General features: G+C 44.1%; 1 protein-coding gene across 1 annotated transcript in view; it reads left to right on the plus strand.

Annotated features, from left to right (window-relative positions):
• Positions 1-295: 295 nt before the first annotated feature.
• mindy3 (MINDY lysine 48 deubiquitinase 3) overlaps positions 296-27,461 on the plus strand; it is a 58,500-nt gene continuing 31,334 nt past the window's right edge. Inside the window, exons 1-11 of the mRNA XM_079503534.1 lie at positions 296-412; positions 3,096-3,469; positions 3,939-4,018; positions 4,484-4,544; positions 4,838-5,053; positions 5,857-5,908; positions 8,665-8,779; positions 9,127-9,200; positions 9,415-9,494; positions 10,234-10,304; positions 16,274-16,354. Of these exons, the coding sequence (XP_079359660.1) occupies positions 3,376-3,469; positions 3,939-4,018; positions 4,484-4,544; positions 4,838-5,053; positions 5,857-5,908; positions 8,665-8,779; positions 9,127-9,200; positions 9,415-9,494; positions 10,234-10,304; positions 16,274-16,354 (924 nt within the window). The 5' untranslated portion in view covers positions 296-412; positions 3,096-3,375. The remainder of the gene's footprint in view (positions 413-3,095; positions 3,470-3,938; positions 4,019-4,483; positions 4,545-4,837; positions 5,054-5,856; positions 5,909-8,664; positions 8,780-9,126; positions 9,201-9,414; positions 9,495-10,233; positions 10,305-16,273; positions 16,355-27,461) is intronic.

The following is a 27,461-nucleotide window of genomic DNA, read 5'->3' on the forward strand; positions in this document are numbered from 1 at the left end:
CCATTGTGCTTTCTTTACTATAGGTTTAAAATCCTACCAGACCTTGTATTGAACTGTATACTCTCCTGTGCTTGTCTTTGCAAACTGTTAATAAAGTATTCAATCAATCAAACAAAGTATTGATAAAATAATATATAAATATAAATCTGAACGTGTGTACTGTACCAAGGGTGGGCCATGGATGTTATTGACAACAGTGAGGACCAATGAGACGTCGCGCGGAGGCTGTGCCCCTTGACGCAGCCGGAACCTTCTGTATTTGAACCAATGGGCAGCGACGTAACCGACGTTACTTGCACGCGAATATATTTTTTTCTGTTGTAAATAAACGAATGACAGAGACGTTAGTTAACGAATGACAAATATCAGTGAAACATTCCACAGTCTCTCGTTAACCGCTTGATATTTTAAGGTAATAATAATTTACGTAACTAAAGGCTACTCTTAAGCATTCATAATTATCCATGGAGTTACAACGGACGTATTCTTAGGCGACACAAACGTAAATGTTAGCTGCAAGATGCTTACTAATGCTAATAGCTAGCTTGAATGAGCGCTACATGTGTCAGTTAAACATAGCCGTTACCGTTACTGCTGCTTATCATGCGTACCATGTGTGTTTGTTGCTAATTAGTTGTTGAATAACGGTGCTTTATAGCCAATCCTCCGTCAGTGTATTGCATCACGTAGCTCTATTAGTTCGACTGCACCCTGCAGGCTAGCCACCTCTGTGGTCAGTGTCAAAAAACTATTCCCTTTCCCTTTTAAATTCATTCCAACAAAGCAAGCTCAGTTTGCTGAGTTGCATGTTTGTTTATTTGCACATCTTCACTGCAGTGTCATGCACAGTACTTTTCACAAATGTCATCTTCCTACTAAAGATGTTTGCTACATTGGTGGACTCGATCTGTGCCCCTCTTTTTTTATTTATTCAAGTACAACCTCTCCAAGTTGTAGTTCTAGGCATCCGATTTCCAGCTCTGCAGGGTCTGGCTATGCCATGTATTAAGCCTAGCCGCAATTTGCAACTCTAGATTTTTTTATAATGGGATGAATCTAGAGTTGCAATACCCTCCATTGACTCCCCACTCATCATTTTGCGTTTGCGATCTGCTTGTCTTAAACAACGTTAAACTCACCAACATTGCAGCTGTAGTCCAAGCTTGAATTATTCTCTTTCAATCTGCAAAGCCTGTTTTTCATAAAAATCCCCCGTAGACATGTTATGAGCTACTTTCTGTCAAGAAATTCTGTGCAAGTGATTCTTTCTCTAAGTGCTGGAGTTTGGAAGCGCTCGTCGTAAGTCACTGAACGTCCCTGCATGCATCTGTTTCGCATTTGCATATAATGCAGGAGGCAGCAGCGCGACCCCTTAATACAAACGAGCGCTTCCAAACTCCAACATTTCTTCTTCTTGACAGAAAGTAGCTCATAACATGTCTACGGGGGATTTTTATGAAAAACAAGCTTTGCAGATTGAAAGAGAATAATTCAAGCTTGGACTACAGCTGCAATGTTGGTGAGTTTAACTTCGTTTAAGACAAGCAGATCGCAAACGCAAAATGATGAGTGGGGAGTCAATGGAGGGTATTGCAACTCTAGATTCATCCCATTATAAAAAAATCTAGAGTTGCAAATTGCGGCTAGTATTAAGCCTAGGAGTACTAGAATCTCAAACATTCTCAGAAGATATTACCTCTGATGTTGACATTTTGTGGTACAGTAAACTCGATCAGTGTTGGCAGATTGGGTTTTTCTCAGTTACTATACTCCAATGCCACTTTGACTTTGCATGCACCCCATGGGGTACCATATAGCACCACAAAGAACGGCCTTAAAAACAGGCTCCAGAGTCCAGACACCCCCCCCCCCCCCCCCTCAAAAAAACAACAAAAAAACAAAACATTTTGCTAGGGTCAGTTGGCTCAGAGGTCATGTGATTGCCTAGCCCGTCTCCGGACCCCCCGGGTTGAGCTCCTTTGGACCCCTAACCCGTAGGGTCCGGTCTCATCGACTTCAAGCGACGTGCTCATTTCAATACGCAGGCTGACTTACCCATATCCGACGCGTCTCTGCGCTGTGGGTATGATGCTGACATATTCCAAAAGAAGCATATAAGAGCTATAGGAGACAACGGAACCCTCTGACCCCCCGTGAACGGCGCAGAAGCCGTTAAGTATTTTTAATCTTTGTTAGACCGTTTTGGCAGCTCTGACATTCTCTCTTGACTTCCTTATTGACATCCCATTGTCCCGCCTCCAGCGCCGGAACTGGCTATGTGCGCGTTCCTGCCTCTGTCGCAGGTAGCCAGCCACGGTGCTGGAGGCGGTACAATAGGATGTCAATAAGGAAGTCAAGGAAGGAAGGAAGAGAGCTGCCAAAACGGTCTAACAAACATTAAAAATACTTAACGGCTTCTGCGCCGTTCGCGGGGGGGTCAGAGGGTTCCGTTGTCTCCTATAGCTCTTATATGCTTCTTTTGGAATATGTCAGCATCATACCCACAGCGCAGAGACGCGTCGGATATGGGTAAGTCAGCCTGCGTATTGAAATGAGCACGTCGCTTGAAGTCGATGAGACCGGACCCTACGGGTTAGGGGTCCAAAGGAGCTCAACCCGGGGGGTCCGGAGACGGGCTAGTGATTGCCCTGGTCTACAAGATACACTACACCACAAAGGCACCCATGTACCTGTCAAACTGCAAAAAAGGGTAGCTCCACAAATCACATTCTGCTATGCCACAAAAATGTGGACCGCCCTATCAACAGTCATAGAGGAGTGGGTATCCCTACTCTCCTTCAAAACCGCACTTGGTGGCTGCAATTCGAAACTGGCCACAGTAAAAAGTCAAACTGCTAATAAAGTATTCAAGTATTCCTACTTGCCAATGAAGTCTGCTGGTTTAGCAGAGGGCCTCCAAAAATGTACATGTTTAGTCCTCTATACCGGAATTCAACTTAATTAGAATGTTAAATATTACCAATCAAGTTTTGCGCTGTGATGAATAATATGACCACATTAGAGCCAGCCAGTAAGCCTAGGACTGAGGCTAGGCTGTAAAGGTAATATATTTTATTTGTGATGATGATTTGCAGACCGGTCTTCTTACCTGCCTTTCTGGTGCCGTCATTGGAGAGAGAACGTCGTCCCACGGAATCGTCCGGTGGCCAATGACAACAGCTTCACCTGTCAGGCAAAATAAGAGGAGCACCAGCCTCACAGTTGGCCAAGAGCCAAGTCAAACAACGTCACCTACAAAAGCTGTCCTCAGCAGAGCTCTCCCCGCCCCACACTGTCCCCTTCAGAACCACCCCCAACCCCCCACCCCCATCTGTTGCACCTGAAGGTGGACTGCGTAGTTTGGTGGCAGCCGACATGTCGGATTTGAATAGAGAGGTGGTGGATTTGGTGTGGGGCAGACATGCAAGTGGAGGAGTGTCGGCCTCCATCTTCCGTAGATGGTCACAAGGTACGATGTTTATTACCGCCATACGACGTATAGCAAATATCTTTGAACACGTGTTCAGGGGAGGGATGCTGGGCGGAGGAGGGTGATAGTTGTCACTGCACGTAATCTTACCGGCTGGTGGCAGCACCCGTCAGCACTGCAGGGAGTGTTGGGCGGGAGGAATAGGACGAAGGCTCCGGTGGGGACTCCTCGCTGCTAGGTGAGTCAGTAGGATACAGGATACAGCAGTGACGACAACACAGAAATGTGTGTGGGGAAGAATGAATTGACATGAGGACTAAATTGAGGAAAAAAAGAGGGTAAAAACTAAAATACATTTCAGAGTGTCCTGTAGCAATATTATGTACACTACAGCGTGTGTGTACTTTGACGATTGATTGTTTCATTTATATTTTTTCACATTGTGAAAGTACCTCGCGTGAACCTCGTACCATGGTGTGACTGTGATTTTGTTGTTTTTGTGTGGCAGGGTTTGTTTTCAGTGAGAATGAGCCTTCAGCCCTGGAGCAGTTAGAAGGAGGACCCTGTGCTGTCATTGCACCTGTTCAGGTATGAGCCAAGTCTCGCGACCAGCAACGCTTTAGTTATGAGCCGTGAATAAAGCTTGTTTTGATCAAAAAACGAATCTGGGAAAATAATCCGACATAAATGGATTTTAAAAGGTGTATTTAATACATTGAAGCGGACGGAGGCAGACTTCCTGTTTATCGATTGTATAGCAACCGAAAGCTATTCATATGGTGGTGAAGAGCACGTTCTAACTAGTAACTGAACAGAAAATGATCTGTTCACTGTTGATTTAATTAAATCTTCCAACATTTATAATACTACTAGGGTGGTGCCCGTTAGGAAAGGAATACACAATTACACACCCCTCGGTTATATGCAGTAGTACCTATTATCATATTGGGCCCAAATTGTATCCTGTGAATTCTGAATTCATTCGTTTCTGATTCTGCAGCAAAGATATGTGCCTGTTTGCATGTGCTTGATTCAGGGTTTGTTTGTTTGCAGGCCTTCATTCTGAAGAATATCCTATTCAACAGAGAAAGTTTAGATTGGAGACAGATGACAGGTGGGTTACCACTTTTAGACTGCCTGACTTCCAGTTGTGAATGTGTACTGTGATAATCCATTCTAGAATGTACTACTCATATAAAACTGTCTGCTGCTGTATTATGGAAATGGCTTACTTGTGCAGAATGACTTCACTTTTTCTATCACAGTAGTTCAAATGTGTTTTAAATTTGATATGCGCTTTTAATAGTGATAATGAGTTAGTTGAATAGCATTCATGGGTTTTCCTTGAATCGCCAAGTTTTTCACATTCTCAAAAGAATGATTAAGTGAACATTTTCTTTTCTCCAGAGGAGGACCAGAAGACTGCTCTGTGCTCCACTCTGAGTGAGATCCTGGAGTGTGCCTGCTCCGGTCCCTCCACCACCTACTGCCTGTTGTCATGGGCTAAAGGACAGAGCCCTCACACCACCACACACACCTCCAACACGCAAACACCTTCGTCACACACGCAGGGCACGCCAGAGCCGGAGAGCAGCCAGCCCCTGCAGGACCAGCGACAGCCCAGTACGTTATCTGTGGAAAGGTTCATTTATACTTTGTCGCTCAGCCAAAAAATGTCATTCCAAATGAAAAAGTATGTAGTCAACACTTTTAAATGTTCATAATTTCTGTTAAGCAATGAGATTATACACGTCCACAAGGCACTCAGGTAGTGCAGTGGTAAAGTGACTGCCCACCACCACAGAGGTTGTGGGCTTGAATCCACCATGGTGCATCCACCTCTGTTGAGCGTCTATACGAACTCAATTCCCCCCCCTGTGTTCTGGGGAGGGTAGCTGGGCGGGAAGGGTGACATCACTGCACATATTTCTACCAGCTGGGGTAGGCACCGGTTGAGTGTCCGGGAGGAGTAGGACGATGGCTCTGCATCCTCCCGGTGGGGGCTCCTAACTGGCAGTTGAGTCAGGATACAACAAACAAAGTGTGTGTTGGGAGGCATTTGTTGGCGACAACTAATTTGGGGATTAAAAAGCACAATAAGAGTTACACTACAGTCTGTTGTAGTTCTGAGTTGCTATTAATGACTAACTTGTTTGACAGTGTGTTATTCTGCACCAGTTAAGTCAAATAAGAATGTCATGCTGCGTTATGGTATGTGCATGCATAAATGCACGTCAACTCATCGGGTGTGTGTGTGTGTGTGTGTGTGTGTGTGTGTGTGTGTGTGTGTGTGTGTGTGTGTGTGTGTGTGTGTGTGTGTGTGTGTGTGTGTGTGTGTGTGTGTGTGTGTGTGTGTGTGTGTGTGTGTGTGTGTGTGTGTGTGTGTGTGTGTGTGTGTGTGTGTGTGTGTGTGCTCCTATGTCTAGCTGCTTTAGCTGTTGAAGATCTTGGCTTTGAGCAGTTTCACAGTGTTCTACAGTAAGTGAACCTCAGCCTACTCTACTCCACACTCGACTATCTCTACTCCATCCATTTTATTCAAGGACTAAAAACCACAAACCTTGACAAGGGAAATGGGGATGCCCCGATCAGGTGTTTTGGGACCGATCCCGATCACCGCTTGTTTTTCTCATGATCGGCTGTAATCTTGTGCTTAACGGGAAAATTTGAATATTTCCTAAATTATTATATGTCAAAACCCACATCAAAACTGTTCCTGTGTGTGTGTGTGTGTGTGGGGAGGAAGGGGAAAAGGTTTAGGCCTGTCACAAAGAGGCAAAATTATATTATACTATATATATATGATTGACTTATTTTATGACGGTTTCTCGACAGATTAAATATCGGCCGATCACTGATCGGTGGCCGATGATCGGAGCATCTCTAAAGGGAAACATAGCCAGCTTTTGTGGTCGACATTGTCATCTAAATCTTAATCGGGGTTCCCACGTTCATTAAATTCCTGGAAATATTTGTAAATTAGAAAAACAGTTTTCAAAGCCTGGAAGAGGTTTGGAATTAATCAAATGTTTTGGAAAATACTTGGATATACGTTGTTTTTGGCTTATTCATGTTGTTCGTTAAAAAACATGTCTAACATGATGTGAAACTGAAATGTAAGTGAAATGTAACATGGTAAAATGTAGTGCTGTGAGAGAGCGGCCTAATGTATGTGTGTACGTCACGTGACATAAATAGATCTACAAGCTAACAACATGTTCCACCGTGATGCATTGTTAACGTGACACCTTTGTTCGAGTCTGGTTTGGGGCATTGATGGCACAGTTTGCTATAGGCCTGGAAATTGGGTAAAATACTTTGGAAAGGTTATGGAAAAGGTTAGAAATGTCATTGTGTGGGAACCATGGTTAATGTAGTATCACCCTGCTGGCCTTTGGTCACCCCTCTCCCTCATCCAATAGAGGTCTGACGTTGAGTAATATGTCCAACGTCTGGTGTGTGGGTTTGTTTAGCTTTGACTTCACTACTACGCATCAACCCTGCCAATGCTTTGTATTGAGATGGAGAGCAACAGGAGAGCAGAGCTTAGTGCGAATTGGCTTTCACAGTGAATTAGTTGTTTCACTCTACTGCTTTACACACCGCTGACTCTGCACTGACTAATTGTCTAATAAAAAACTCACTCCCTAACTCGTACAGTAGCACACTTACACAGCAACCCACTTTCACACAGACGTGAGGCAGTCAAATGAAGCGAGGTTGTGTTTTGCCAGTATTGGAGCATCGTCGAACACACAGTGTAGTACTGGTCGGCCCAGAAATGCATCAGCAGAAAGCACCGGCGTGCGTGCGTGCGTGCGTGCGTGTGTGCGTGCGTGCGTGCGCGCGCCTGTGTGTTTATTGCTACTTTAATTGTTTGTGTTACAGTCATACTTGCTTCTATGGCTGCTCTGGGTGTTTCACTCAGGATTTTGTGTGTTACAGGATAATGGTATCTAGTCACTGTTTGCTTTTGTATTTAATGGTGTTTTGTTTTATAGACTCTGTGTTTCACTCAAATGTTTGTGATTCAAGTTGACCAATGAGCTTCACAGCATTTTATAGGCAGATATTCTCCCCCAAAATTATTAAAAACAGATACAGCTGCATGCCAGAAGAGAAATCTATACTTATTACTATATTGCCTACTAGTCCTGGTCCAGTGCGTTAGTGAGTCTCTCGCTAACGCCCTGTGGGGCACGCCTCCGCTGCTCTCTAGCAAAATGTCCCACTGTCGTGGAGGGTTTAGAATTCCCTGAAAATAAACAAAACCATGCAGGTAGCTACTCACTGAAACAAAGCTTGCTAGACCTAGGAAAAAGTCTATTCTCTAACCTGCGTCTCAGGTCCCCAGTTTCTCTCTACAATGCACTATTTTTGTCATGAAATAAAGTGCATCCAAGTGGTTCGGTACAGGCACAACCCGAAAAGGCTATAGTAGAAGTTATTCTGGGGTCACGGTGGCACAGTCGGTAGTGCTGTCGCCTCACAGCTAGAAGGTCCTTGGTTCGATTGCCGCTGGGGGTGTGTTCCCTCCTCCACGTCATCAGTGCCCATACCCGAGGTGGGGTTGGCGAAAGGGCCTTTCTGTGTGGAGTTTGCATGTTCTCCCAGTGTCCCCTAGAGTAGGTACCCTCACAAAAACATGTAGTAATCCTGGTCTCTAAACTACCTCCCCCTGGCCAGCCGGGGCGCCTGATGGAGGGGAAAGGAACTGGTCGGAATAGAGTGTTCCTTCCACGTGCTACGTCCGGCCGGGGAAACTCTCCCCTGTCAGGTGAAAAGAAGCAGCTTGGACTCCTCATGCACAGAAGGAAGCATGAGGTCAGTCCGCTGCCCCCCAGGTTGGCAGAGGAAGTGTAGCGCCCAGGATTACATTAGATAATTGGCACTGGGTGAAAAAATGTTACTCTGTCCGAGTGTCCGGTACATTGCTTTATTAAAATAGCACAAAGTGCATTTTAGAGAAGCTGGGGACCTGAGACGCTTCCCAGCTTGGAGAATAGATTTTTTCCTAGGTCTAGCAAACTTTGTTTCGGTGAGTAGCTACCTGTTTTTTTGCTAGAGAACTGCGAAGGTGTGCCCCACAGGGCGTTAGTGAGAGACTCGCTTGGGGATTGTACAGTCTCACATCCTATAAGAAGTTTTAAATTTCAACTACAATGTAATGTGCTATTATACTCTACTGCTATAATAATGAACTTTAATTTGTATTTGACATTCGTGTGTCTCAGTAAGCGGTTGGTGCAGTCAGTGAGTGAGCTCAGAGAGGAGGTGCTGTCTCTCTACCACACCTGGAGGGGATGCTGTGGAGTCCTTCTCTTCCTCTATTCTGTCATCCTAACAAAGGTAAAATATACAGTATACCGGTGTATATTAGGGCATTAAGCAACTAGTCGACTATTCAACTAGTCGACTAGTTAATCCCGATTTTGTAGTTAAGAGTATTTTTGTTTGATCAGATCACCAGCTACTGTACCATAGAGCGTACCAGAAAAGTTCACTGTTGCAAGCAGGCTGCCGGTGAACGACGCCAGAGACTCCGCCTTGCGCCATCTAGCGTTTATATATGTCTATGCATGCAAGCCCCACCACCACCCATGGACAATTATGAATTGCTTTATCCATGGATACGTATATATTATTATGTGTGTGTGTGTGTGTGTGTGTGTGTGTGTCTGTGTGTGCGTGTGTAGGGTATAGAGAACATTAAGAATGAGATTGAGGACACAGAGGAGCCTCTTATAGATCGTCTCCATGGCCATGGCAGGTACAACAACTCACCTTCTCACCTCACACAACAGTGAATATTTACAATTGCAACACGTATTAATGCCAAGTATGAAGTTTGATGAATTGAACACGGCACTAGAAACACGTTAGCAACTGTGTATCGCAACAGGGTTATTCCTATGTTTCTTTTCCCTACATTAGTTTGAGTCCTCTCTCTTTCTGACTGTGCCCTCAATGTGTGTATTTTCCAGTCAGAGCCTGGTGAATCTTCTAGTTACTGGCCATGCTGTCTCTAACGTCTGGGACGGGGATAGAGAGTGCTCTGGCATGAGTAAGTTAACCGCTTGAACCCTAGAGTCCCAATTCTGGGGGGGAACATTTGCCAATAATAGCAGTTCGACTCATTGCAGCTCGTTGTGAGCTTGTAGATCTGCTATTTGGTGTAGAGCAGAGGGGGTACAAATAGCACCAACTACAAGAGGTAACTTATCCACGGTTGAATAAGTCCACATAAACATGCAGTGTATATACATTTACACACGTACACTTTAGAACAAGCATGTATATAAGGTATAAGGGCTGCACGAATGACTAAATTGAATTACTTATTTTGACTTATTTTCATTATTTGTCTATTTTAATGATATGTTTCTGTTTTATTTTGATTTATTGTACAGCATCGGAGCATCCTGTATGTTGCATTAAATAAAATTTCATTTTCGAGAAGATTCCATTTAAAATAAGTTACCAAAGTGTCTCTGCTTTTAAAATGTATATAGTTATTATACTGTAGCTCACAGCCCTCAGGGCTCACAGCCCTCAAAGATAAGCATTGTATGTCCGTGCACATGCAGAAATGGCCACCAGAGGGTGCTCATATCACAGACTGTTTTCAGTTTTAGCTGTCGTATTGCTGTGGTGGTACAGTCCTGTATGCCTCAAGTGTGTTCAGGCTTTCACTGATGATCCATACTATAACTTTGATGGAATATACATATGGTGTACACTTTTTCCACTGCAGGCCTTATTTATTTGCCATTCTCTCTCCTTTCTGTGATTGCGTGTGACAGTGTTGCACGGGATCCATAAACACGCTTCAGTGGGTTTCCTCACTCTCATGGAGTCTCTACGTTACTGTAAGGTATGTACTGTATACTCATACATGCACACACACACACACACAGACGCACATATACTGTTTGAGGCAAGTTTACACACCACCACACATACATTGCATGTACTGACGGATGTGCACACGGTCACACAAAACCACACACTACATTTGCAATTTGCGTGTCCCCCATGACCACTGGGTCATGGCTGCAGACACCTTTTGGATCAAAGATCATCTCTTTAGTTTTGGTGGCGTTTAAATAAGGTGGCTATTTTCACACCAATCAGTAACTTCAAAGATTGGTGTGAAAATAGCCACCTTATGTTAAATATAAGTACATTACCACACATTATCGTCTACTAGCTCACATGCACTATGTATGTATGTATGTATGTATGTATGTATGTATTTGGTTAAAATGGGTAAGGTTTTAAAAAAAGGCAAAAGCATGCTCTGTTGCACTGGCCTAAAAGTGGGTCCTTTAAAACTGCTTCAACTTCTGATAATGTGTTTGGTTCATTAGCCACCAGATGGCATACCTTATATGTAGTATGTATGTCTGTATGTATGTATGTATGTATTTAAAAGGGGGGCTTTTTTGTAAAATCCCAGCCTACAATACCTTCATATATTTTTAAAATCCAAGGTTACCAGTGAAGGGCAACCTGCCTGTATGTATGTATGTATGTATGTATGTATGTGTGTATAGGTATTCAATCATCCTACATAGAGCTATTACACGCACACAAGCACGCATGCGCGTGCACACACAGAAAAGAGTCTCTTTGAGGAGTGAGGACACAGTCAAAGTTTTAGTCAAAGTAATAACCATTATGAGTAACTGTGGTGTGTTACATTCTTGTTTATTAGTAAACAGTGAGTTCACAGTTAGATAGACCCTCCAGAGCTGTGGGACAGCTACGAACGCAAATAAACACATCACTTTTCTCACGCAGACACTCACTAACACAAAACGCCATACGCACAACTCTCTCAGTCTGCATGTGTGCGCTCGCATGCATCATGGGTACGTGTATAGCTGTGTACACAGTGGGAAACCAAGCCACAGCCACAGCTCCCATGTGAAAATATGTGTTTTGAGGAACGATCTCGGCTGACCACACACACCCCGAAACACAAATCTACACTCCTGTCACTCTCATCACTCCATCCCCTCCCACACCAGAGTCTCTCTCTCTCTTCCCCTCTGGACACTCACCCCACCCCTTCCCCTCTGGACACTCACCCCTCTGGCTGAGAGTCATTACCTGTACACCAAAGTAGAATGCAGGAGATATCATGGTAAAGGTATGCACATTTGACATGTGACATTTTGGACCACAAATCACTTCTGAACTTTTTTTAGGTCCCTGTGGGGTAGCCGTTGCCAAAATAAGCCTCGACACAGAGAGCATGCCGAGTCTGGGGCCTGGAACACAGTAATGCAGTGAACCAACAGAACAGACCAAAACTAACTGATCTAATAGAGTTAATAGAGAGGAGATGGTTGAGTTACATGTACTGTAAAATTAGATGGTGACACAGATCAAACCAGGACAGAGGCTGGTCGTTGGTATGTCTGCTGCGTGAGGATAGTGTTGAACTCTGATGTGTTGTTTATGGTGTTGCTACAGTCGATGAATACTGGCTGTATGTCTGACGGAACACTGGCGGTTCATATATACTCTGTCGTACGGCAGGGTTGCATACTGACAATAGCCAATTAGACTGTCAAAGTTTCAATTGAAGTGTTTCTCAAAGGTGTCTAAAAGCACTGGCAACTGCATACAGCTATTGTGGTATTCTTAAATGCATTACACGGACATACAGTATTTCCCATAGTAGAGAGGTACATTTATTGTGCAAAACTGCAATAATCGGGAAAGATAAACAAAAACCTTTCTCAAGTAACTTCCATCTCTGATGAACACTATGAGATACAATTAAATCAAGCAGCAGAAAGTGAAAATAAAAATGAAGTGCAGCAGAAAAAAGCAACCTCTATCATGGGTCAGCACGGTTTGGTCCAAACTGAACTGCCATATGGTAGGACAAGTTCATTGGGTCTACCTTCTATACCGTCCACTGCTACTTGAAGTGACCGTGACACATAAGTCTTCTTGATTGTTCCAAGGTGAATATGGCAGCTGCGGTTTCACTGTATGTTTCGTTGCATGTCAGTCATGATTCATCACAAGCGCTTCGCAATGATCAACCCCATGTTGAGATACTGAGCAAGATGTATTGAAATCTGCTGGTCCCCACAGCTGATATGTCACATCAAGCGTGCACTGGAAATTGCTGTTCAGATTGTTCTGATTGATGATCAAAACTGCCGGGAATTGGATGTTTCATCATGTGTGCGTGTGTGTCTGTGTGAGATGTTGTCACTTTCAGAATGATCTCGATGGACTTGGTATATTCTACATCGTCCATCAGCAAAGTGTGTTAGAGAAAAGCAACCGATGATGACATATTATGAGTAGATTCATTTGAGCTGAGCTGGATGCACTGAATACATTCAGAGCTGCTCAAAATCTTCATGAGTTCAAGTCCGTTGCTCTCCCCATGTCCCCCATATATGGGGACTAGGTTGGCGGAGGGTGTGTGGAGCCCAGGATCACATTAAATAATTGACACAGGGGTGAAAAATGGGTTACAAAATCGTGGGATAAAAATGTAATTAAAAAAAATAAAGAATCCTCATGTTTAACCCATTATAACTGGGAAAGAATCTGTAATTTTAGATTTTCAAATATAGCAGATACAAAATCATGGGTCATTCTACGAAAACGTGCCATTTTCAGTGTTTGATTTAAAAAATACCATTTTAAAAGCTTTTAACCCGCTTATGGCCAGTGCCGTAATTGACGTAATTAATCAATAAATCCCTTATGGCCACTGACGTAATTGACATAATCGTTTAATCCCCTGTAATCGGGAGCATAATATAACAAAATGTAGCAACTTTGAGCTTGTTTGGCTAACGGCCGATGTAATCTACCTAAAACCGGCCGAAATCCGCGCGTGCACGGTCGATCACGCACACGTGTGATCGCGCATGCATCGCTGTGTAAAATGCAATATTTGGGCTTGATTAGAGCTTAATTTGACTTAGTTATTAAAATAAACAATGATCGCTTAGCATTCCGGACATCTGATAGTGCTGCACAGTCCAAAGCTAGTTCCGGATGTTGTGGTTCCTTAAACCGGAAGTGACATCGCCAGATTCGCTCTATTTGGTCAAAATCGGCATAATGGTGACGTTACCGCCACCATCAGGACTGGCCATCTCAGGCTATTTTGTTTTTTGTATTTTTTCACACATTTAATGAGCATGCATGTGCATTTTGTCAACCCTGTTACCAACATTTAAATTACTTTTTGAACAAATGTCATACAACATGAAAGATGAATTATTCTTGTTACACCCAGTGTATTTGTCAAGTGAAAATATTGAATCACCTGAAGAGCACCTTATTTTTTAAGAAAAGGTTATCAAAATAAAATATTTTATATTACAACAAATGGTGTGGATAACTGGTCACTTTTAATTAACATATGAGATGAATTGATTTTACATCTGCTTTTTAATTTATTAAGTTATATTAGTAACAGGGTTGACGTCTCAGTAACAGGGTTGACAACATAATAGTGACATGCTTTTAACTCAGTTTAAACAGGGTAACAGGGTTGATGCAGAGTGATTGTCCCCTTATGTCAAACATTATGAAACTCAAAGACAATTCATTAAAAGAAGAGCACACTTGGCTGTCTTTTTTTCCAGCAACTTCGTGAATGTGATGATGTCACTTCCTGGAAAGGATGGACTTTTGGAACACTTTTGGAACAAAAGCATGGCAAAAGAAATAAAATAAAATACAATAAAAGAAGCGTAAGCAACATCATAATCAGTAAAACATTACCTCTGAAGGGGTGTTTTCTTTCAACAGTAACAGGGTTGACTTAAACAACTAAAATATATTTACCCAATTTTAAACAAATAAAAAATAAAAACTTTTCAAGAGTCTTGAAAAGACACTTTTTAAGATCAACATTTTTTGGGCTCAATATCTAGTCAAAGTTGAACAATCATGCAGAGGGACAGGCCATTTATGCATAAATCCAAGGCCATGCTTTTTTAAGTGTGTAAATAACCCTATAAAACAAACTTTATTGTTATGTTATGAAAACACATCAAGGAAACTAAATTATGATTTTTATAATTTCTTTTTTTTATTGATATTTACAAATTGTTTCTTTCTGAGGGACACAAAATGGCACTTTTTCGTAGATTGACCCTCATTCTCATAGCGAGTCTACTTCATGCCAAGCTACTGTATGAGCTTGTAGATCTTTTTTTTTTACTCAAATCTTCTGGGGGTCCCTAAGGCCCAAACCACACCAATAGAACTAGTCGCAACTCCTTGCAACAAACCAGTTTTAAGGACATGTCACACCAATGCAACTCCTTGCAACTGCCATTGGGGATAATGGTTTCATGCAAGTACTCGCAAACGTTTGGTTGCATGGAGTTGCATGGCGAATCATTGGTGTGGTTTGGGCCTTAAACACAATATTTTTGAATCGGCCTCAGGTCTTCAGGTCCTTTCAGACGGGGAGCGACTGACGTGCCTAGTAATTCATTTTCAATGAGAGGCGTGCGTTTATCTTGGACGCGCAGAAAAGTTGAGTGGCGATTACGCAAGTGTATTTTCGTGGGTGCGGCCCGTGAAATTGTCGCGCTTGTGCTCGTTTCATGTAGCCTGGCTAATAAGCCAGACTCAAATCACACTGTCGTGTGGTATTTGAGTCTGGAGATGCTGTGTATGGATCTTGTTTCCCGGGGGGGGGGCGGGTTCAAACATTTTTTCTTTGACGCAATTGGTCAGAGCTACTGTCAGTCAAAGGTCTCAAGCATTGAACGTCACTGTACCAAAGCCCGCCCATATTGCATACCGTGTCCCGATTGGCCACACCAGTTCTCTGGTGTAGGAAATGGGCATACAATTGAGCCTCTCCAGACCGTATTCCGCCGGCAGGCAATTTTTTTTGCCAACGGCTGATTCGGTCTGGCTTATTAGCCAGGCTACGTTTCATGCACATGCCCCTCATGAGCAGATCTGTCGTTGATCCAGGCGACAACGCCTGTGTCACCCGCTCCCCTGAAAGGACCTCTAATGTGTTAACAACATGCACAGTGCTGCTCTCTCTCTTCAGCCTGTAGGAATCAATTGATTGACGTTATCCTATGAACACATCCTGTGTTCAACGACAGACACACTCAAAGCATGTTAGAGTGCTAAATGATTATCTTCTCAGAGCATGTCCCCTTATATTCACAAACCTCTAAACCAGACTTATTGAACAAATTGGTCTGCGATAACTTAGTAACCAAGTTAATAATAATGAATGAATTGCATTTTTATAGCGCTTTTCCAAGTGCTCAAAGCGCTTTACAATGGTTCATTCATTCATACATTGGGAGGTGAAGCGGCGAACATTCGACGCCAGCGTCTCACTTCCCACATTCACACACCAATGCTGGCAAGCTCACACCGACGGACTCAATGGAGGCAATGTAGAGTTCAGTGTCTTGCCCAAGGAATCGAGGACACTTGGACATGCAGACAGGAGGAGCCGGGATTCGAACCGCCGACCCATGGATTATTGGACATAGTCGCTAAGAGACATTTTGATAGAGCAATATATAGTTTGTGTTTAGCAACTAGCTTTGTTAAGTTGAAACTCTTGTCAAATCCCCATCACTATTTTGATTACATCTATTTTACATCTTTGTCTCAATTAGTTTGTGTGGAATGTGGGTCTGTTCGGTATAGCAGGTCTCTTCTGCCTTTAGAAACATGGTTATGTTCTGCTGAAACTCGGCTCAACTTTAAACACATACTCTTGTGATTGATAGTGAAAACTTGTGGGAATTGGACATTTCATCTTCTGCATATTCTCGTGTGTGTGTGTGTTTTTTTTTTCTCTAGGTCGGTGCGTTCCTGAAGTCTCCAAAGTTCCCTATTTGGATTCTTGGCAGTGAGACTCATCTTTCAGTGTTCTTCGCCAAGGTAAGTTCAACTCACCCACACACACATGTTAGCAGCAGGTTAGGAATGTGTCTTAGCAGTGGTATGGTCATATATGGACACCTACATTAGTTTCTTGGCTTTTCAATTGTGTGTGCACGCACACACGCACACACACTCAGGACAAACCACACAGTGGTCGCCTGGTCGGTCTGTCTGTGTCTCCGTCCGGCTGTCTAAAGCCTAATTTTATTGTCGCACAATAGTGTCACTCAACGAGAACAGATTTCAGACGCCGTTTACAATGAGTAAAGAGCAAAGCAATCCTAATTTATACTTTATGCAGCAGCACGTCGGCTTGAGAAAACCGAACTCGTTTTCTGTGGATGAAATTGTATTGGATGCGGCTCTGCTTGTAGTGCTTAACTGACCCCAGCCACTGTATAGATTGCTGGAGCAGTGACTGATTGTACCATCTTAAATCTCTGCTCTTTGGTTACATCGCCGCCCAGCGTGATGTGACATGATTTGCCTCTGAGATTTCACCATTTCTGGTGACGGACACGGTGGACAAGACGTGCTCAAGTGCTCCATGAAATAATCAGCCATCTGGTTATGTTTTTAGTCCCTGAGAGGGGGACCTCCTAACTAGGGATGTCCCGATCACGTTTTCTTTTGCTAAGATTCCGATCATTTGAGTATCTACCGATACCAATTTTTTCCGGTCCGATACTTCTAAATCACAGACAATATCCAGTCTAATATCATGATATGCATATAATATTGATGATACTAGGGATGTCACGGTCACGTTTTTTGTTGTGCTCCTGATCTGATTCCGATAATTTGAAAATGACGATCGGCCCTGATTTCCTGATTTCATGTGATCGGACCGGGACAACCCTACTCCTAACCTCCTCAGCCATACTTTCATCTGAACCTATACAGCATGCATTGCCGGCAGTTTACAGAAATATAAGAATAAATAAATGGTGAGCATCTTAGAGTTCTGACTGCTGACGCATTGATCCGTCTCTGGTAGTGTTCAGCTAGTTAAAACATCTTGGAAAGGCAAAAAACACCAAAACATACTTCGGCAAATCAGTTTCACTCTCGTTCTCCATATAAGTAAGAGAGCCGAGAGAATCCAGGACACACACGCACGCAGGCACGAACGCACACACACACACATACACACACACACACACACACACACACACACGCATCCCCATAACAAAGGGATCAGATGATTCATACCTCTGCCCTGGGACTCAAGGTTTCTCTCAAGTTAAAACAACAGAGCTGACCTCACTTGGTGTGATCATACTACACCTTGTCACATCACAGACTTGTGTGTGTGTGCGCACGTGTGCGTGTATGTATGTGCGCACGCATGTGTGCATGGACACACTTGCCTGTATTGCTGTGTTCTTTTGTTTACTTTGATGTGCACGGGTGTGTGTGCGTGTATACACAGATTTGCATGAATTGTTTAGCTGCTGTTTCTGCATCGCTTTCTGTATTTTTGTGTGTGCGCAGCCATCCACACACTCATCCACAGTATATCTATGTTTGTGTGGAAGTGTGTGCATATGTATCTGCGTGTGTGCGCATGCACCCTGGAACCCACACACTTTGTTTATCCCATCTATCTGTACATATGTAACTCTATACAGCTCTGCAGATTGATAATCACCCGCTTTAGGCAGAGCCAATCGATTCTCCTTCCCAATAGAGCAGAATGCAGCATGACACAGGCAGCCGCCACCATCCTCATGGTCGTCATGTCCGGCGCTGATCCCCACCCTGGCTGCTACCTTGATTACAGCACTGTTCCATACACATGATAGCACATCATTCATCCACTCACTGATGACCTACAGCTATTACTATACAGCTCCTCTGGCCATGGTGACATGTTCATACACACACTCTGTCACACACACACACACACACACACACACACACACACACACACTCACACACACACACTCATCTGCACACTCGCATTCCTGAGAGAGGGAACCTGATCCTGATTAGCATTTGCGCGCGTGTTTGTGTAGTGTGTGCGTGTGCCGCGTGCGTGTTTCTGTGTGAGAGTGCGCGCTGCCGTGCCCTCAGGTGCATGGTTTCCTGTAGGGAATGCGATCCCAGAGTTCCCATCTGGATCCGTTTGTCCCGCTGCAGAACAGGGGGAGCGTGCACACACACACACACACACACACACACACACACACACACACACACACACACACACAGCTGACGCTAGTCTGATTATAGACAGAGAGTAACAAATCCATGGCTCTGCTTTGTTGTGCTGCAGACCAGAGGTTTCCTTACGGGGAGGTTAAAGGGACATCATCCACAGGGCGAGGACACTCTGCCCTTACGGGGAGGTTAAAGGGACATCATCCACAGGGCGAGGACACTCTGCCCTTACGGGGAGGTTAAAGGGACATCATCCACAGGGCGAGGACACTCTGCCCTTACGGGGAGGTTAAAGGGACATCATCCACAGGGCGAGGACACTCTGCCCTTACGGGGAGGTTAAAGGGACATCATCCACAGGGCGAGGACACTCTGCCCTTACGGGGAGGTTAAAGGGACATCATCCACAGGGCGAGGACACTCTGCCCTTACGGGGAGGTTAAAGGGACATCATCCACAGGGCGAGGACACTCTGCCCTTACGGGGAGGTTAAAGGGACATCATCCACAGGGCGAGGACACTCTGCCCTTACGGGGAGGTTAAAGGGACATCATCCACAGGGCGAGGACACTCTGCCCTTACGGGGAGGTTAAAGGGACATCATCCACAGGGCGAGGACACTCTGCTGCAGACCAGAGGTTTCCTTACGGGGAGGTTAAAGGGACATCATCCACAGGGCGAGGACACTCTGCTGCAGACCAGAGGTTTCCTTACGGGGAGGTTAAAGGGACATCATCCACAGGGCGAGGACACTCTGCTGCAGACCAGAGGTTTCCTTACGGGGAGGTTAAAGGGACATCATCCACAGGGCGAGGACACTCTGCTGCAGACCAGAGGTTTCCTTACGGGGAGGTTAAAGGGACATCATCCACAGGGCGAGGACACTCTGCTGCAGACCAGAGGTTTCCTTACGGGGAGGTTAAAGGGACATCATCCACAGGGCGAGGACACTCTGCTGCAGACCAGAGGCTTCCTTACGGGGAGGTTAAAGGGACATCATCCACAGGGCGAGGACACTCTGCTGCAGACCAGAGGTTTCCTTACGGGGAGGTTAAAGGGACATCATCCACAGGGCGAGGACACTCTGCTGCAGACCAGAGGTTTCCTTACGGGGAGGTTAAAGGGACATCATCCACAGGGCGAGGACACTCTGCTGCTAGAGTCGAGGCACATTCAAGGTCGTCGGCCCGTCGCTCTACCCTTTTAGCTTGGCAGTTTGTCACCTTCTCAGCTGTCCATGGGTCGATGGAGTATCGTATCAGTTGCAGTAATACGTTGATCTAATATCAGCAAGCTGATGTAATATATTTGATATCGTACATTCCTACATGCACAGAAAAGTGCTTTTGCAAAAGTAAACCCGCATAAAAGCCTTTCGTAAAGGTGTATTTCACTTGAAAACATCTACTCTGTGTGCACCACACAGTTTTTAAGTGGCTTGATTCAATATTTAGATTTGATCAGACATGCCCCCTCCTATATAATCCTATTGAACTTAACTCAATTTCAACCATGTTATGGAAACATGGGTCTGGTGACTGATATTGTCCTAATGTGTGAGGGGGCAATTATATTTTTCATTTATTTCATTCTATTCCCGCATTAGGACAATATCAGTCAAATAAACCATGTACATGTGTTTTCAAATTTAGTTTAAAGTTCAATGTGTTTGTATAGATTTGGACCGTGTCTGATTAAATCAATAGCAGCAAATATTGAATCAAGCCAATGAACAACACAAAAGCCAGAGTAGACCCCAGATGTGTTTTAAGGTGAAATACCCCTTCTAAAATGAATAATCAAACACCAATTTGATTGATAGTCCCTGTAGTGCACAATAATATAGGGCTGTCACAATAATTCCATTACTGCAATGCAATGCACTATTAACATGCCAACTGCAAGGGGTGCAGACAACACCCCAACCGCAGTATCGTATACCATTTTTTATTAAAATGTAATATTTGTAGCCTAAACAATTTGTTACATTTGTTTTGAATCATATAGTTTTGGCGAGGGATAAATAGAAGACCAGTGTTGCCTGGCTCCTCAGAGAGAAGGCTTGTTGATCTCAGCGTAATGCAGTCACATGTCAAACGTCTGCATTCATCCAGAACTGGGAGTTGGTGTTGGCGATAAATCTCCGTTTACAATGGATGTTTATGGCAGGGGTTCTCAACGTTTTTGGCTGGGGTCCCCTAGAAATGCTTTGGCCGTGTCTCGCGACCCCCGCCCCCCTCCCCACCACCAATACAAACTGACTGCAAAAATAACCTTAATAATAGAGAGAATATATCATGAATAAATACTGAAACCAGATATAATCATTAAGGAAAGTTTGTGTACTATGTAAACTCTTAATTTTCATTTTCCAGCCATTCAGTTGCAAACAAAACACTTTTTTTTTTTTAATAATTTGGGGACCCCCCAAAATAATTTGGCCCCCAAGGGGTCGCAACCCACAGGTTGAGAACCCCTAGTCTCAATAGATCTGGTGCTCCATCTATCTGCGCTGCTGCCTGCTGCGTACTGCTTCATATTCAGGTCAATTACTAATACTTTGACATCTCAACATGACTGGTTGTGCGGAGACGCGTGTCACTACTCTACTGGTTGGAAGATGCAGATGTAATATAAACAACGGTTTAAGCAGGCGAAAGATTATCCTTAAAACCTTGAAGAAGAGGTAAACGTATCGTCCATTTCCGATTTAATTGAACCACAAGCCAAACGGCTTGCCTTTCCACCAGTGGTACCTGGTTCCGTTAAAGCATTCAGGTTCCAAGAATCTAGAACAGAACAGTTCTAGAACCAAAGTTGTTTTGGTGGAAAAGGGCCTTGAGTATGGTCAATACAGAGGCTATCTTTGTGCATGCAATATCATTTTGGATCATACAGTACCAATGTTCCACAGATGTTTCCTTGCACATTCCAATCGAATGATTACTTTTGTTGTAACGGTAATACTCCATCATGCCACAGTGTTGCTTTCTTGACAAAACAAACGTATGTAACGTGATATGCTGAGATGATCAGGTAATCGCAAAGTTATTGCCCGACAAGAATATGAAGCGGTACGCCGGCTGAACTATAAGCTGGTGAGTTTATATAAAATTATATTTGGAATTGAGAGGAATTTGAATATTTTGTAAACTATTTTGCAACACAAACCTTGTTTAGGGATCCCTTGAACAAAATCAAAATGCGTCTATAAAACAAACTATTTCCATAAATAAAACATTTAAGAAGTATTGACAATAACAGAGCTACAAGCTCACAACAACTCTAACTTTTGCGATGCAAAGGGGCGCGTTTTGAGATTGTCCGAGACCCAAACTAGTGAAAATATCAGATCGACAAACGTGTCATTTCTCTTTTGGCCATTAAGCTATAAAGGTTGGGAACCAGTACACCAGAGAACCTCCAGGTTTAGCTCCAGCAGCATTTCCCAGACTCTAAACTCTTAGAAAAGCTTATGTAGCTTTTAGTAGCAGATATGGATCCATTCCCTTACAAAAGCCACTGAACCCGATCCCCGTCTGTGATGTGACAGCGGCTCCTTGTGTCGCCCCCCAGAGACCCCCCCCCCCCCCCCCCCCCTCTCCCCTGAGACCCCAGTCAGTGTGACCCAGGCTTTCAGACCATCAGCCTAACTGCATTACGGAGCTTTATCTAATCTACCTGCACAAAGGACAGCCCCCTCTCTGCTGTCTGTTTTACTAATGTATTTGTGTATGCGAGTGTGTGTGTGTGGGTGTGCGCGTGGCTGTGTGAGAGAGCGAGAGTAGGTGTGTGTGTGTGTGTATGTGTGTGCGTGTGTGTAATGGCACGTAATGGCACGTAATGGGATCTGTTTTTGGACAAGTGTTTCTCAGGAGACAGCGGAGGTGGGACAGAGGGATAGGAAAGGACAGAGACGGGAAAAGTGGAACTGAGACGGGGAGAATCTGTATGATGGATGAGATGTGTCTTGGGTTCAGGGTTGGACCAGTATCTGTATTATAATACTGGTCTTACCTTAAAGAGATGCCTACCCAAAGTACCCATTTAACCCACTAAAACCCGGAAAGTAATTTCATACTTTGGCTTCATGCCATGCTATGAGCTTGTAGATCAAACATTTTAACTCAAAATCTTTGCTTCTGGCGGTCCCTGGAACAAAATATTTTTAGGTTGCCCCTGTGGCCCAATACAATTTGTGGGGTCCTTGACATGAAAAGGATATATATAGACATCTGGAGACGTCAACTGTACAGTACAGTACAATTGAATTACTTCACCGCTGGACAAAACTCTTTATTAACACTAAACAAAATTAACCAGGCAATATATCGATGTTGTGATATGAGACTAGATATTATCTACTAGCTCACAATGCGTCGCCTCATGACACATTGTGAGCTTGTAGATCGGCTATTTTCAAATGGCTGAAATGTGTATAGGGCTGAAGTGTGTTGTAATAATAATCAAAATCTAGTAACTAGTAGTAACTAAAGTTTTCAAATAAATGTAGTGGAGTAAAAGTAAAATATTTGGAGCCAAGATGTATAGAAGTAAAAGGTACAAATTACTCACAATTGTACTCAAGTACAGTACTAAGTTAATGTACTTTCCACCACTGCATGCAAGTGTATAAATGTTAACCAATTTGGTTTCATTTGTACCCTCTCAGCTAAAGTAAAGGTACTTTTTACTCTGTAGCATACGTAGCATTTCAGCTTCCCTCCTTAACCCACACACCTCGTCACTTGGTCCTGGGACAGGAACAGAGGGAGGTGGAGAGGAAATGCAGGGCGGGGAATGAATGGAGGAGGAAGGAAGGATGCGACAGTCACAGAGGGAGGTGAAGAGTCTCTTCTCTCCGTCCATGACTTGTCGTTTCATCCTCTTCTGTCATCCTTCTCTCTCCCACTCTCCCTCTCTCCCCATCACTGTGATGACATTCACAGGCCTCATCCCAGCCTCTCCAGAGAGCACTAAGTAATGCATGTGTGTGTACAGTAGCACTGTTGTAGGTAGGTGTGTGTGTGTGTGTGTGTGTGTGTGTGTGTGTGTGTGTGTGTGTGTGTGTGTGTGTGTGTGTGCGTGTGCGTGTGTGTGTGCGTGTGTGCGCGCATGTACTGTGGGTCAGCGGTTCATTGCGTGTAACGGCAATCGGCCTCTCTGGTCCTCAGCATCCCTCAAGAGAGACACACACACACACAGAGAGAGAGAAAGGCATTCCCACGTACACACTGAAAGACATTCACACAGAGTTGCACAAAGACACACACACACACAAGTTGTTTTTGGCTTGCATCTGAGTGATTACTCATTTCAACCCTCTGTCCCTCCGTCTGTCTGTACTGTTCAGCCTGCTCTTGATAAGATGGCAAGTAACAAACACAAGCGGAGGACTATATTTCCTGTCTCTCAGTCAGGTTGTTTACTTGTTTGAGAGACTTTTCTGGTTTCTGTTTGAACTGAAGTACCTCACATTTGACTTTGTTTGATATGGGACTTCTCCACTTAGTATGTTAGATTTGAGATGCACAATCTATGGGTGGATTTACTGTATCTGATGCATATACATGGATGCATTTGTGCGTGTGTGCGTGCGTGCGTGGCCCATGTTAACTGATGTCCCACAAAAGCACAGTTCATCTGCAGGAGTATGAACTGTGCTTTTGTGGGACCTGCTTTCCATTGTTCAGCCGTACATTAGGACTCATTAATAATATGTGACAAGTCAGACCTGCGGCATTGTAACAGGATGAAAGGCCTGTGTGGGTGTCGGCGTAGTCGTGTCTGTGTCAGTGAATGCTACGGTGACCCAACATGAGATCGCTCTGAGTAAATTAAATTGTGTGCATGTGTACTGTCCCCCCCTGTGTTGCATTGTCGTCACTGTACCGTGTTGTGTTGTGTTATATTGTACTGTGTTTATGGCCTCGCTAGTGCCAGGGCTCTAAGGACGGCCTTGTGTGTCCGTCCATCTGTCCACGGTCCATCTGACCACTTTAGTCCCAAGCAAGATATCTCAACAACTATGTCAGGGCTTCCCAAACCTTTCCATGCCAGCCATAGCTGTTTGGGAGTCCTTTGTTGTGTTCGTGACGAGACACTGCGTTGTGACCTTCTGTCAGTGTGACACTGCGTTGGGTTGTGTTCTGCTCTGTGTCACTGTGTTGTGTTGTATTGCATTATATTATGTTGTACGTTCCCAGGCTGCTGCGTCTGTTTTCTATTGTCTCCCCTCTATTCTCTGTTCAGTCTCTGCCCTTCTCATCTATGACAGCAACATTAATCACCTGCTGCCCACACTGTCTGTCACACCTGCAACGCACGCACGCACACACGCACACACTAGGGCATTAAGCAACTAGTCGACTAGTTTACTAGTCGACTAGTAAATCCACTAGTCGACCTTGTTGGTACTAGTTGACTAGTTGATAAGAAAACAATATATATATTTTTATTTTTTCCCCGATTTTGTAGGCCTATGTACAATGTACACAGTTTTTTTAAATGTACAAATATTTATTTCCAAAAAAACATAATAGGTGGTTAAACAACTAGTCGACTAGTAAACTAGGCAACTAGTCAACTAGTAAAATGACTAGAAGTGAATGCCCTAGCACACACACACACACACACACACACACACTTATGTTACACAAAAACACACACACACTCTTACTTGCTTATGGTAGTCCATCGAATTGAGTTGATTATTGTGGTTGTGTCTGTCGCCTGTGCATAGCCAGGTGGCTCCTCAGACCGATGGGGCAGGGGAAGGCAGCAGGGTGGTCGGTGGTCCTTTGGCTGGCACGCACGCGCACACACACACACACACACACTACACAGTCTGAGATAAGTTCCCTTCTCTCACTTTATCTCTTTTTCCTAGAGCGTGGTGGCAGACACGGTTGGGTGAACATTTTATCACTAACCTACTATATGCACGCACGCACGCACACACATTCCCTTTGTAGTCTTTTGGGATGCAGTTGAGGTTAGGTGAACATTTTATTAGTCTCTCTCTGACTCTCTTTCTTGCCCAGCAGATGTGATATTCTGTTTGACCCTAATATGTGTAAAATATGATGACAAGAGGCATGTGTAATGTGACATCAATATACTTTTATTGGCAACAACATTGTCTTGTAAAACTAAAACATTGCATAATGCATTGTCATCTGTCCTTTCCATTATGTAATGGCCAGTATATTTTATATTGGTAACTCCTTTTCAATGAAGGACCGGAAAGTCTGGCGTGACATTGTGAAATACATGATCTCAACCGCAGTCAAAAAATGATGATGATCAACCAGTATATTTGATGTATGTACATCTGTATCAACCAGAATATTTCATATTCATCTCTGCAAGGAGATCTTGCATTCGCCTGTGTCTGTTTCTGCCCAACAACTAGAAAAAGTGCCTTTCTGGGCACAGGTCTCCACCAGGAGGATAGGAGTACTGTGTGTGATGTTTGGCAAATGAGTAATATTGTGTGTGTGTGTGTGTGTGTGTGTGTGTGTGTGTGTGTGTGTGTGTGTGTGTGTGTGTGTGTGTGTGTGTGTGTGTGTGTGTGTGTGTGTGTGTGTGTGTGTGTGTGTGTGTGTGTGTGTGTGTGTGTGTGTGTGTGTGTGTGTGTGTGTGTGTGTGTGTGTGTGTCGCGGCTTGGCCTGTTGTAGAGCCACCATGAGGCTGATTGGAAAACTGTCAAGTGGCATTTCTTCCTCAGCCTAGTGGGAATATGCAAGCACAGTTTCACCGCAATCGGACACTGCGTTGAGTAGTTGTGGCAATTTGTACAAAACGGGTACAAAGCGGGCTACTCCTGAAAGGTTTAGAAGCCAATCATAGGCAATGAAGGTGGATTATGAGAAATCAAACAAACGCGTCTTGATCACATGACTATGGAGAGCATGTGTACCGATTTGCGTGAAATTTGGCTAAAATCTCAAGGAGTAATATTAGAAAATGTGTTTTACATATGTCAGCCTCCTGGTGGTGCTATAAAGAGCACATGTGACAAATTCCAGGCAAAGGTTTTTCCTTGGCCTCTAGGGAGTTGGCATACAAAGTTATCCACAGATCCGTGCAGTTAGAGGTAAAAACACTTTTCGGCGAGTTATAGTGCCACCATGAGGCTGAGTTGAAAATGTTCACGTGGCATTTCTTCCTCTGCCTAGTGGGAATGTGCGTGCACAATTTCACGGAAATCACACGATGTGTTCATGATTTGCAGCATTTTGTTTGAAACTGAGCACTCCTGCTAACTTGCTGCTAACTGGAAGCCAATCTTAGCCAATCAGGATGGAGTCTGAGAAATCTGAAAGACCCGTTTCGTTGAATGGCTCTAGAGAGACTGTGTACCAATTTGCGTGATGTTTGGACAAAATCTGTAGGTGTAGTGTACTGTCCAAAAACTTGTTTTGCACAAAGCGGCCTCCTGGTGGCGCTATAACAGACCGTTCTGGAAATTCTGGGGCAGAGGTTCATCGTTGGCATCCAGGGAGTGTGTGTGCAAAATTTGACATCGACCGGGTTAACGGTGCCGGAGATTAGCTATTCACAGACGGACGGACGGACACACACACACACACGGACCAAGGGGCCAGTGAAGCTATTCAACGTTGAAGCTCTGGGCCCTAGTGGTAGGAGGAGGGACTACAGGCGGACCCGTGGTTTCATGACCGGGAAACCCCGTGCAGCTGGGCTTTAACACGTAGGACCATCACTCCCTACGTCACCCCGGACCTCAAATTTGAGGTCCGGAGGAGGTACTTCCGGCAGTCTTCCTGGTGCTTCAAAACGCCACTGAGCAACTTCCACTGACATGAATAGCTGGGGGGGCGGAGCTTCGCGCCAGTTCAGTCTCTATCCTTTTATATACTCTATGACACGGAGGGATGGACGGAGTGCAAAACATACTCTCTCCCCATGCCTTCGG

This window comes from Electrona antarctica (assembly GCF_951216825.1).
Source record: "Electrona antarctica genome assembly, chromosome: 6".
NCBI classification, from domain to species: domain Eukaryota; kingdom Metazoa; phylum Chordata; class Actinopteri; order Myctophiformes; family Myctophidae; genus Electrona; species Electrona antarctica.